This window comes from Panthera onca, chromosome B4 (assembly GCF_046562875.1).
Source record: "Panthera onca isolate mPanOnc1 chromosome B4, mPanOnc1 haplotype 2, whole genome shotgun sequence".
Taxonomy (NCBI): Eukaryota; Metazoa; Chordata; class Mammalia; order Carnivora; family Felidae; genus Panthera; species Panthera onca.
In genome coordinates, this window is record NC_138345.1 from 124,510,232 (window position 1) to 124,523,262 (window position 13,031).

Here is a 13,031-nt window from a genome sequence, read left to right on the forward strand (position 1 = left end):
AACACATTTGAGAAATCATTCATTATGATCAAGTAGGATTTATTTGAGGGATGCAAGAGTGGTTCAATATTTGGAAGTCAATCAATGTGATGTATCACATTAACAAGAGGAAGGATAAAAACCATATAATCATCTCAATAGATGCAGGAAAAGCATTTGACAAAATACACCATCCATTCATGATAAACTTTCCATAAAGTGAGTTTAGAGGGAATATACCTCAGTACAATAAAGGTCATTATGAAAAACCCACAGCTAACATTATAGTCAATGGTGAAAAACTCCAAGCTTTTCCTCTAAGATCAGGGATAAGACAAGGATGTCTACTTTCACCACTTTCATCCACTTTCATTCAACATACTATTGGGAGTCCTAGGTGTAGTAATCAGACAAGAAAAAGAAATAAAAGTCATCCAAATTGGTAAGGAAGAAGTAAAACTGTCACTATTTGCAGATGACATGATACTATATATAGAAAACACTAATGACTCCATCAAAAAACTATTAGAACTGATAAATGAATTCAGTAAAGTTTCAGCATGCAAAATTAATATACAGAAATCTGTTGCATTTCAATGCACTAATAACAAAGTTGCAGAAAGATAAATTATGAAAACAATCCCACTTATAATTGCACCAAAAAGAATAAAATAACTAGGGATAAATTTCACCAAGGAGGTGAAAGCTCTATACTCTAAAAACTGTAAGATATTGATGAAAGGAATTGAAAACAACACAAACAAATGGAAAGATATATAATATTAATGGATTGGAAGAATTAATATTGTTAAAATGTCCACACTATCTAAAGCAATATACAGATTTAATGCAATCCTTATCAAAATACCAGTAGTATTTTTCACAGAATAAGAACAAATAATCCTAAAATTTGTGTGGAATGACAGAAGACCCAAATAACCAAAGCAATCTTGAGAAAGAAGAACAAAATTGGAGGTGTCACAATCCCAGATTTCAAGATATACTACAAAGCTATAGTAATCAAAACAGTATGGTACTGGCACAAAAACAGACACACAGATTAACGAAATAGGATTAAAAGCCCAGAAATAAACCCACACCAGTATGGTCAATTAATCTACAATGAAAAAGCCATTGTAGAAAAAAGACTGCCTTTTTTTTTTTTTTAATTTACTTCCAAGTTAGTTAGCACATAGTGCAACAATGATTTCAGGGTAGATTGCTTAATGCCCCTTACCCATTTAGCCCTTCCCCCCTCCAACAACTCCTCCAGTAACCCTCTGTTTGTTCTCCATATTTAAGAGTCTCTTACGTTTTGTCCCCTTCCCTGTTTTTATATTATTTTTGCTTCCCTTCCCTTGTGTTCATCTGTTCTGTGTCTTAAAGTCCTCATATGAGTGAAGTCATATGATATTTGTCTTTCTCTGACTAATTTGGCTTAGCATAATACCCTCTAGTTCCGTCACATAGTTGCAAATGGCAAGATTTCATTCTTTTTGATTGCTGAGTAGTACTCCAGTGTGTGTGTGTGTGTGTGTGTGTGTGTGTGTGTGTGTGTGTATATATATATATGTATATCTCACATGTAACACACACACACATACACACACACACGCATATATATGTATACACTACATCTTCTTTATCCATTCACCCATCAGTGGACGTTTGGGCTCTTTCCATACTTTGGCTCTTGTTGATAATGCTGCTATGAACATTGGGGTGCATGTGTCCCTTCGAAACAGCATACCTGTATCCCTTGGTTAAACATCTAATAGTGCAATTGCTGGGTCGTAGGGTAGTTCTATTTTTGATCTTTTGAGGAACCTCCATACTGTTTTCCAGAGTGTCTGCACCAGCTTGCATTGCCACCAACAATGCAAAAGAGATCCTCTTTCTCCACATCCTTGCCAACATCTGTTGTTTCCTGAGTTGTTAATGTTAGTCATTCTGACAGGTGTGAGGTTGTATCTCATTGTGGTTTTGATTTGTATTTCCCTGATGATGAGTGATGTTGAGCATTTTTTCATGTATCAGTTGGCCATCTGAATGAAAAAACTGCCTTTTTATTAACTGGTGCAAAAGAATGAAACTGGATGACTTTCGTATACCATATACAAAAATAAGCTCAAAGTAGATTAAAGACCTTAATATGAGACTTTTAACCATAAAAATCCTAGAAGAGAGCACAGCAATAATGTCTCTGATATCAACTGCAGCAACGTGTTTCTAGATATGTCTTCTGAGGCAAGGGAAACGAACAAAAATAAACTATTTGAAATACATCAAAATAAAGAGCTTCTGCACAGCAAAGGAAACAATCAACAAAACAAAAAGACAACCTACTGAATGGGAGAAGATATTTGCAAATGACATATCTGATAAAGGGTTAGTATCCAAAGTATATAAAGAGCTTATACAACTCAACACCAAAAGAAACCCCAAATAATCCAATTATAAAATGGGCAGAGTACATGAACAGACATTTCTCCAAAGATGACATATGGATGGCCAACAGACACATGAAAAGATGCTCAACACCATTCATCAGCAGGGGAGTGCAAATCAAAACCACAATGAGATATCATCTCACATGTGTCAGAATGGCTGGTATCGAAAAGACAAGAAATAGCAAGTGGAGAAAAGGAAACCCTTGTGCACTGTTGGTGGGAATATAAATTGGTGCAACTACTGTGGAAAACAATATGGAGATTCCTCAAGAAATTAAAGATACAAATATCATATGATCTAGTAATTATACCACTGGGTATTTGCCCAAAGAAAACAAAAACACCATTCAAAAAGATGTATGCACTCTTATGCAGCGTTATTTATAAGAGGTAAGACATGGGAACAATTCAAGTATCTATTAATAGATTAATGGATAAAGAAGTGGTATACACACACATACAGAGGAGTATTACTTGGCCATAAAAAAGAATAAGATCTTGCTACTTGTGACAACATGGATGGACCTGGAGGGTATTATGCTATGTGAACTAAGTCAGACAGAGAAAGACAAATACCAGATGATTTCGCTTATATATGGAATCTGAAAAACAAAACAAACAAGCAAAACAGGCTACCGTACAGAACCTAAAGACGGTAGCAAACGTTGTGGAAGAGACAGAAAAGAAATAGTGAGAATCTAAGACCTGACATCATTTGAATCCTGAAGCCTAATGCACATGATGGCTAATTCCACCACTACATGTTTTAAAATAAACATACAGTAAAATTGATTTCACTTTTGCTGTACAGTTCTATGAGTTTTAACCTATGTGAAGATTCATATAAGTAACATTACAATCAGGATGCAGAAGAGTTCCATTCCTCACCCTAAAACTGCCCTGTTCCTTTGTAGTCTTGGCTACCAACCACCCCTTAACACTGATAATCTCTGCTCTGTTCTCAATCACTGTAGTTTTATCTTTTCAAGGCTGTCAAATAAATGGAATCACATACTGTACAACTTTGTAGATTTTCTTCATTCGGCACAATGCCCTAGAGATTTGTGCTCATTGGGGATTTTCCAGATACGTTGAGATTTTTTTTTTGTTATTGATTTCTAATATAATTCCATTGCACTCAGAGAATATAACCATAAAATTTCAGTCCATTTAATTGCATTGAGACTTGTTTTATGGCCTAGCATATGGCCTACCTTGCTGAGTATTCCTTCAATGAGAAGAAGAAGATATTTGTAATGATTAGTGGGAAAAAAGAGTAAAGCAGGGATCAGGAGTGGTAGTAAAGATCATCGTACCACTTAGTTTGCATTTACAATGTGCCAAGAAGCATTTTGAGTCCTTTACGTACACTGTAAGTAGCAGGACCTGTTTGAAAAACTGCACATGGTTTGGCATCTCAGCAGAGCAGAGTGGGTGTAAATTAGGGAGTAGTTGAGGCAGAAAATTTAGAGAATAATCAAAGGGCAGATTTGAAGAAGTCTTGTGTTCCATACTATGAAGTGATAATTCCGAACCGAGGGCCATGGGAATCTACTGAAGGATTTAAAGTGGCACATCACCTGATCAGGTAGGTTTTGAGAAACTTCACTTGGAGAACAGTATGGACGATGGAAAGAGAAGATCTGTCACAGGTCTACAATAATTGTCCAGGTGAATGATTCTTTTGGGAAGAAATATATGAATTAACACACTAGGAATCTTTTTGACAGGTACACATAGGTCTCTGTGACGCATTATTATGTGCAATGTCTCTAGTGAATCATTACCATCGACTTTCTGTTGTTGGAAACATGCTTTAAATGTATGCTAGGAAACAAGCTCACCAAGACTATAGCTCTATAATATGTAAAAAGTGCTTTGGTATGGAATAAACTGGTACTTAAGTTGTGGGTATAAGTGTTCAAGGCAGGAACTCCTGCAAGCACCTTCTGTGGGCAGCTGTTCTAAAGTTCTTTGAAGCTCTTCAAATAGTACCATGCTGTCTCTATAAAAAAATTTTCCCTTCTGTTTCCAAGCTTGCCTTTCAGGCAGTACTGTTAAGAACAAAGAAAAGTAGAAACAAGGACATTTAATTCCTCAAGATGATTATTTGCCTTCTGTAGACGAGGACTGAAAAATGTAAGACATCTGCTGTAATAAATAACTTTCTTTTTTTTTTTATTTATTTTATTTTTGGGACAGAGAGAGACAGAGCATGAACGGGGGAGGGGCAGAGAGAGAGGGAGACACAGAATCGGAAACAGGCTCCAGGCTCCGAGCCGTCAGCCCAGAGCCTGACGCGGGGCTCGAACTCACGGACCGCGAGATCGTGACCTGGCTGAAGTCGGACGCTTAACCGACTGCGCCACCCAGGCGCCCCAAATAACTTTCAACAGTACATTTCAGTTTATAGGGAATGTGCTTTATATTTCATATCTAACTAATACAATTCTACGCCCTGGAATTTTATTTAAATGTATGTCAGATCAAGAGAGGCAGTAAGATTTCTTTAAAAAATAAGGTTATAATGATTCAAAATAGCAAACACTTCTACTGTATGCAGTTGGCATTGTTCTATGTTTCTTTCATGTATAAACTAAATTAGTCCTCATAACAATCCTAAGATGTATTTACTATTATCATTCCCATTTTATTTTTTTAATTTTTTAAAATTTTATTTAAAAAATAAAAGAGAGACCTTCTTCACTCCTTCTCTTTCTCAAAATAAATGAGAGAACTTTTTTTTTTTTTTGTAAAAAGGAAAAATCCAAGTAAGTTAAATCCTATTTAACATATAGTGTAATAATGGTTTCAGGATATATAATAATAATAATAATAATAATAATAATAAGTGGTTCCTCACTTACATATAACATCCAGTGCTCATCTCAACAAGTGCCCTCCTTAATGCCCATCACGTATTTAGCCAACCCCCTCCCCCGCCCCACACCCCTCCAACAACCCTCAGTTTATTCTCTGTATTTAAGAGTCTCTTATGGTTTGTCTCTGTTTTTATCCTATTTTTGCTTTCCTTCCCCTATGTTCAGCTGTTTGGTTTCTTAAATTTTACATATGAGTGAAATCATATGATATTTCTTTCTCTTATTTCACTTAGCAAAAATACATTCTAGTTCTATCCACATTGTTGCAAATGGCAAGAATTCATTCTGTTTGATTACTGAGTAATATTCCATTGTAGATATATAGCACATCTTTATTCATTCATCAGCCAATGGATATATGGACTCTTTCCATAATTTGGCTATTGTCAATAGCACTGCTATAAACATTGGGGTACACGTGTCCCTTCAAAGCAGCATTTTTTTGTATCCTTTGGATAAATACCTAGTAGTGCAATTGCTGGGTCATAGGGTAGCTGTATTTAATTTTGGGGGGTTTTGGTTTGTATGTCGTTGATGATGAGTGATGTTGAGCATCTTTTCATGTGTCTGTTAGCCATCTGGATGTCCTCTTTGGAAAAGTGTCTGTTCATATCATTCCCATTTTAAAAATGAGGACATTGAGGCAGAGGTTAAATTGCTTGACCCCAAATCACATGACTAGTTAAGTGACAGAGATTTGGACCTACACAATTTGGCTGTAGAAACTGTGTTCATTATAGCATGACACTGCCTCTTGCCTCTGATTTATTAACTTTAATAGATTAGTGAATTTGCATATTCAAATTGCTCTGACCTGTAATTTCAATGTATCACAATTAGCTATGGGGAGATTAATTACAGTGATTAATACAAATGTGAAGAGTATAGCAAGTTGAAGTCATGATCATGCAGAAAGTAAAAGGAAAAAGGATGGGGGCATCTGGGTGGTTCAGTCAGCTGAGTTTCCGGTGAGTTCAACCCCGGGGTTAGCAGCGCAGAGCCTTCATAGAATTCTCACTCTTCATCTCTCTCTGCCCCTACCCGCTGTCTCACTCTCTCTTTCTCTCTCTCAAAATAAATAAGTAAACATTTTTTATTTATTTTTATTTTTATTATTATTATTTTTTTAACGTTTATTTATTTTTGAGACAGAGAGAGACAGAGCATGAACGGGGGAGGGTCACAGAGAGAAGGAGACACAGAATCCGAAACAGGCTCCAGGCTCTGAGCTGTCAGCACAGAGCCCGACGCAGGGCTCGAACCCACTGACCGCGAGATCATGACCTGAGCCGAAGTCGGCCGCTTAACCAACTGAGCCACCCAGGCGCCCCAGTAAACATTTTTTAAAGGAAAAAAAAAAATTGCCAGCCAATAGGCACTGATGTTACGGTTATTTTCAAGTTTGTTTCTTTTCTTTTCTAAAATGCCCACTAAGACTACAAGCATCATCTGGGTGGGTTCCACCTTTCTTGTCTTTTTTTTTTTTTTTCCCCATAATAATCTCTGTATATAGCATGTTGCCTGGTACTGAGTGGACATTCAAATACTTGACCTACTGCAGATCTACCGGTCTCAGGGAATGCTCTTCCAGATACCTTTTACCTGCTTTGGTTAATTTAGTTATTTTTGGTCTTTTTTAAGATTACAGAAGACTTTAATAAGCTTTCATTGTTAAAAATTAAAAAAAATACATAAAGAGATAATAACAAAGCTTGAAAATCCACTTTTCAAATCACCAACACATACTCTTTTCCAGTTGGCCTCTGTCTTGTTTAACGTAATTTGAGTTCTCTTTCTATGCATTTACATGCACACATGCACAAACGTGTTTACATAAAAGTATAAAGGTAACCACAAGTCGACATTATTCGGCAACTGCCTTCTGTCAGTTTCTCATGTCTCCATAAATGTATTTCAGTTTTGGGGCGCCTGGGTGGCTTGGTCGGTTAAGCATCTGACTTCGGCTCAGGTCATGATCTCACGTCATGATCTCACTGTCCGTGAGTTCGAGCCCCCCTCGCTGACTGCTCAGAGCCTGGAGCCTGTTTCAGATTCTGTGTCTCCCTCTCTCTCTGCCCCTCCCCTGTTCATGCTCTGTCTCTCTCTGTCTCAAAAATAAATAAACGTTAAAAAAAATGTATTTCAGTTTTAAAAACATCTATCTAGTATTTTGTAATATGTATATATTAAACTTTGTGTAATTATCCTCTATTGATGGGCATTAAGATCATTTCCTGTTAATATGTATTAAAAACCATGCAGCAATGAACACTGCTGTGTAAATATCTGTATACCTGTAGAATTACAGGGTAACACAGATCTCTATTTGCGGAAAAGCCCAGTTAGTCAGCATTTTGGAACACATTTAAATAGTGCTTCTTCTCCGCCCCCGCCCCCCCCCCCCCCCCCCCCCCCCCCCCGCCTTTTTAAGAAGAGGGGACGCGGGATAGGTTAGCGCAAGGTAAGCAGAGTAGTAAAATGCCTCGCTGGGGTGTTCGCGAAGTAACTCCTCTCACACACCGTTTTTTCTTCTCAAGATCAATCAGCACAGGACTTGCAAGAGAAGAGCGGCAAAAACTCTGATGGGGGGGGGGTGGGGGTGGACAGGGAGGGCATTGGCAATTTGTGCTTCTTGTGAGAAGCACCTGGACAGCGACATCCTCGAGGACCACGCCCTCCTGTTAAGCCACTAGTGCGTCAATTTTGCCCTTCTTAGGCTAGACTGATGGAGCAACTCCCCAGGTATTAAAAATGACCTGGAGACACCAGGGAGAAGTCAAAGGCACCGATGTGTCTTCGGATGTGAAGCGAAAGGCGGTGAGGACCAAGTCCCGTCCACAGGATGCCTCGAGCACCGCCGCCGCAGCGGCCGCCTCCGGCCGCCGCGGACGACTCGCTTTCCCAGCAGCCCCCGCGGCCCATAGGGCCTTGAGCCGGGCCTGCCCTCGCGAGCGGGGGCGGGGCCGGGGCCGGAAGTCACGTGCCTCGACAGCCGCCCGGGTGAGGCTGCCTCGGTCGCCCAGTCTGGTTGGGGCTGTGACTGTGGGAGGCGCCGGGGTGATGGCGGTGGAGACTCTGTCCCCAGACTGGGAGTTCGACCGCGTTGACGACGGCTCACAGAGTAAGGGAGCGGCAGGGCAAGGGCTGCGGGTGGATGCTCGCCGGCCCGCCTCAGTCCCCCACCGGCGGCGCTCCTGCGGGAGGGCTCTGCGTCGTGGTCGCCGCGCAGCCGTCCAGTTCGGGACACTTGCTGCCCCTTGAAGTGTGAGAGGGACGCGCCCACGGGCGTTGCTTTCGGGGTTGGGGCTCCAGCGGCGGTGGGTCAGGCCGGCCGGGTCAGGGCTCAGCGTCCGGGGCGGTGGTTCTCCCGAGGAGCCCGTGGTGCCCGGGGCAGCGGCGTCCCCTCTCCGCTACCCAGGGCCGGGCGAGGTGCGTCCAGGGAGGCCCAGCAGCCCGGGGAGCCGAGGCTGGCCCTGCCTCTGGCCTCTCGGGGCTTTCGCCACATGTGCGGAGTGTGCAGTTCTAGAACGGGCTGAGTGAGGTCCGGGTTCCTGTTTTCGCTTTCCTGTTTTTCTACTTTTCTTCCAATCAACTTTTGGAAGTTTGAGGATTTTTTCTGCATGTTCTTACAGCGTAGAAGACAGCGGAAAAGCACTCTTCACGCGGAAAAAATAAACGAGCGAGTGCCAGTTTGCCTCCTTCCGTGCCTTTTATTTACAAGTAGCATTTTTCAGAGATGTTCTGTAGCTTCCGTTGCACCTAGAAAGGTTGCAAAAATTAAGCAACTTATATTTCATAAAATCGAGTCGTTTCGTTTCTAACTTGAAAGTCCAACCCCCCCCTTGGGGGCGCCTGGGTGGCGCAGTCGGTTAAGCGTCCGACTTCAGCCAGGTCACGATCTCGCGGTCTGTGAGTTCGAGCCCCGCGTCAGGCTCTGGGCTGATGGCTCGGAGCCTGGAGCCTGTTTCCGATTCTGTGTCTCCCTCTCTCTCTGCCCCTCCCCCGTTCATGCTCTGTCTCTCTCTGTCCCAAAAATAAATAAATAAAAAAAAAAAAAAAAAAAAAGTTGAAAAAAAAAAAAAGTCCAACCCCCAAAACCAAAGGTAGAGACCAAATAATTATTTTAGTCAAACTCTACTTAAGATTAATTCAAATTGGTAATGCTTTTTATCTGTAGTGCTGTTAATCTGTTTAAGTGATACGAGGGATTGAGACCTCCCGCTGGTGAATTTGTTTCTTAATGCAGTTTTCCCAAAAGGTGAATGTAATTTTTAAAAATTACACGTGAACCCTGCCTAACTTTACAAAGAAAAAAAAATCATGTGTACCAACTTACATGTAATTAAGTAAGAAGCATGAGCTCAATTCATAAATGGTTTGCAGTTTGTCATAAAACATTCCATAAGTTAGGAGCTCTTATGCAGCATAAAAAAAAATCTTGGTGGTAATGACAGAGTCCTTCAACTTTTTTTGTGGAGAGGATTTTGTATTTACTGTTATAAAGTGAACTGCGCCTTGTCACGTATGAGGTTTTATGGACAGAGGCCCCTTACTCTAGTATCTTCAAAAAACTGTAATGAAAATGTATTGCTAGGTTTGAAAATGGTTCAACTGAGAGTAGGATGATCGGATTCAGTCAACAGACATTTTCTGCATCCTAGGAACTGTATAAAGTATTAGGGCTGCAGAGATTACACAAAGAATGTTGAGATGAGCATGTAAATACGTTTTTGGATTTTACTCTTGAGGAATCGCCCTGGATTTCTTCAAATCTTTTTATCATAACTTTGTACTAATTTTACAACTATTGATTATTTTATCAGCAAGGAGCTTTAATGTTCTTGCAGGTTATCAGTTGCCCATTGCTTTGTGAATTCCCAGACTAACTGCCACCATGCTTTTCTGGCATTGTCATGAAGAACTCATTTGCTGGTTAAATGCATGTAATTGAGAATTAGGCATGTATTTGGGATTTCAAGAATCTCTCACAGTTTTTAAATTTATGAGTCATATCTAGGTCGTCTTTTAAAATTGCCTAGGTTGGGGCGCCTGGGTGGCTCAGTCGGTTAAGCGTCCGACTTCGGCTCAGGTCATGATCTCGCGGTCCATGAGTTCGAGCCCCGCGTTGGGCTCTGTGCTGACAGCTCAGAGCCTGGAGCCTGTTTCGGATTCTGTGTCTCCTTCTCTCTGTGACCCTCCCCCGTTCATGCTCTGTCTCTCTCTGTCTCAAAAATAAATAAACGTTAAAAAAAAAAAAAAAATTTAAAATTGCCTAGGTTACTCCTGCAGTGAGATAGGAACCTCACTGAATGGAACTGATCCTCCTGATCTAGATCTCAGGCTCTGAGCATTAGTTGCAAAATAAGGGAGATTGAAGAGCTAGGTCTTTATCCTTAGAACATAATTTATCTTAGAGTTACTTTGCATTGCTAATTTGAGAGAAAAATTTTAGTTTTTTTTTTTTAGAAGACAACGACTGAATAGTTATTCACATCAATAAAAGAAACTGAATTGGATTTGCTGTCTTTGGAATAAGTAATTAATTCTTATGTATAAGATAGAATATCTCCTTTTAGTATTAATTTTGATGACTAGACATACTTTTATTGTCCAGTTGATTCCACTGACCCCTTAGAGTCATCTATTGTGTAAATTATGTAAATATTACCACTATATTCTATACTCAGTGTTCTTCATTTGGCTTTTCCAACTCTGTTATGACAGTGAAGTCATTAAAATATCTTGGTGAATTTTGGGCGTTACAGAACTAACATGATAGAGCAGGTCTAAAACCGTTTTTAAAAATATTTAGATGTATTTAAAAATTTTTTTTCATGTTTATTTTTGAGAGAGACAGAGTGTGAGCGGGGAAGGGGCGGAGAGATGAAGACACAGAATCTGAAGCAGGCCTCAGGCTCCGAGCTGTCAGCACAGAGCCCCTTGTGGGGCTCGAGCACACGAACTGTGAGATTGTGACCTGAGCCGAAGTTGAATGCTTAACTGACTGAGCCACCTAGGCACCCCTGGATGTATTTTTAGACAGTAGTTTACAGTCTAGAGAATTAAAAATTACCTTTTTAAATTTTGCTTCTATGACAACAGAGATTTTTGCGCCTGATACAGGTCTTTATTTATTTTTTTTGCAAAAAAGTTATGACTAAAATATAGGATCAAGATGTTGAGCTATTGAAGGCATTATTCACATTATTTATGGGGTAAATAGGACAATAAATTTTTCATAGTACTTTAAAGTTGTAGTTTAAATGTGGTATTACTGTATAACATGCACAGCTTTTAAAATTACTATTTGGAAAAGATGAAAAGCTGAATTATTGTTTAATTTTGAAACTTTATTTTCAAGACGTCCAGACATTCCAAAGTAATACATTTAAAAATGCTTAGTAAGTACTTTGCTGTGACTTTTGAGATTATTTGAAGTAAATGTCCTGTAATTCATTACTTGTACTTCTTACATACTATTTTAAAATTTAAATTTAGAAATTCATGCTGAAGTTCAACTTAAGAATTACGGGAAATTTCTTGAGGAATATACATCTCAACTGAGAAGAATTGAGGATGCATTGGATGATTCAATTGGTGATGTTTGGGATTTCAATCTTGATCCAATAGCATTAAAGGTTTGATTTTGTTTTATTTTTAATTTATGTGTGTATTTTCAGGACATACTATATCTTGAAAACATAATTTTAAAAAATGGAATATACAGTTGGCCCTTGAACAATGTGGGGGTTAAGGGCACTGACTTCCCATGTCATTGAAAATCTGCATATAACTTTTGACTCACCAAACTTCACCTCCTGTGGACCAGAAGCCTTACCAATAACATAAACAGTTCATTGACACATATTTTGTCTGACACATATTTTGACACAAATTATGTATTATATTCTTACAATAAGCTGGAGAAAAGAAAATGTTATTAAGAAAATCATGACGAAAAATACATTGACAGTACTGTACTGTGTTTATAAAAAAATGAATCCACATGTAAGTGGACTCACACAATTCAAACCTGTGTTGTTCAGAGTTCAACTGTATGTTTTTATTATTTGGAATCTAGAGAACTGAAACTTGGAGGAAAAATTGTTAATTTCTTCATCTCTAAGCCATGCAGTTGGGTTTTTTTCGTTTTTTTTTTTAAATGAATGACACAAACCTCTTTGAGGTAGCCTTTGTTTTTCACCAAGAAAATGAAGAGGGTTGGAATAAAATATTCAAGCTTTATTTTTTCCTTATTGAGATTATTTTATGTGCAGTGAAATACATAGATTTACAATATACTGTTCGGTGAATTTTGTCAAACATCCATATCCATGTAACTCTAATGAAAATATAGAAGATTTCCATCATTTCCCCTTATGCTATTTAGAGGATCTTAATGTGGGAGTACTGGCTTTTTTGGTTTATTTTTTAAGTTTTTTATTTAAATTCCAGTTAGTTAACATATAGTGTAATACTAGTTTTAGTAGAATTTAATTTGGGAGTAATTTCTTAATGCACAAAATAAGGCATTCCTGCTCTGTTCGATTTTCAGATCATTCTGTCTTGTTTTATCTTTGAAACTGTAATCGGTTACCACTTAATAATTAACATTTACTGAGCATTTGTTATGTACTAGACACTGCCCTCAGTTACATATTGACTTTTTCAGTAACAGTTTTCTTGAAATTCACACATCTCACAATTTTTGGAATTCACA

The 13,031-nt window shown here is 38.9% G+C and overlaps 1 protein-coding gene across 1 annotated transcript in view; it reads left to right on the forward strand.

Moving 5' to 3' along the window:
• The first annotated feature begins 8,285 nt into the window (after positions 1-8,285).
• The window catches only part of WASHC4 (WASH complex subunit 4), a 59,856-nt gene continuing 55,110 nt past the window's right edge, over positions 8,286-13,031 (forward strand). Inside the window, exons 1-2 of the mRNA XM_078449525.2 lie at positions 8,286-8,432; positions 11,810-11,949. Of these exons, the coding sequence (XP_078305651.2) occupies positions 8,372-8,432; positions 11,810-11,949 (201 nt within the window). The 5' untranslated portion in view covers positions 8,286-8,371. The remainder of the gene's footprint in view (positions 8,433-11,809; positions 11,950-13,031) is intronic.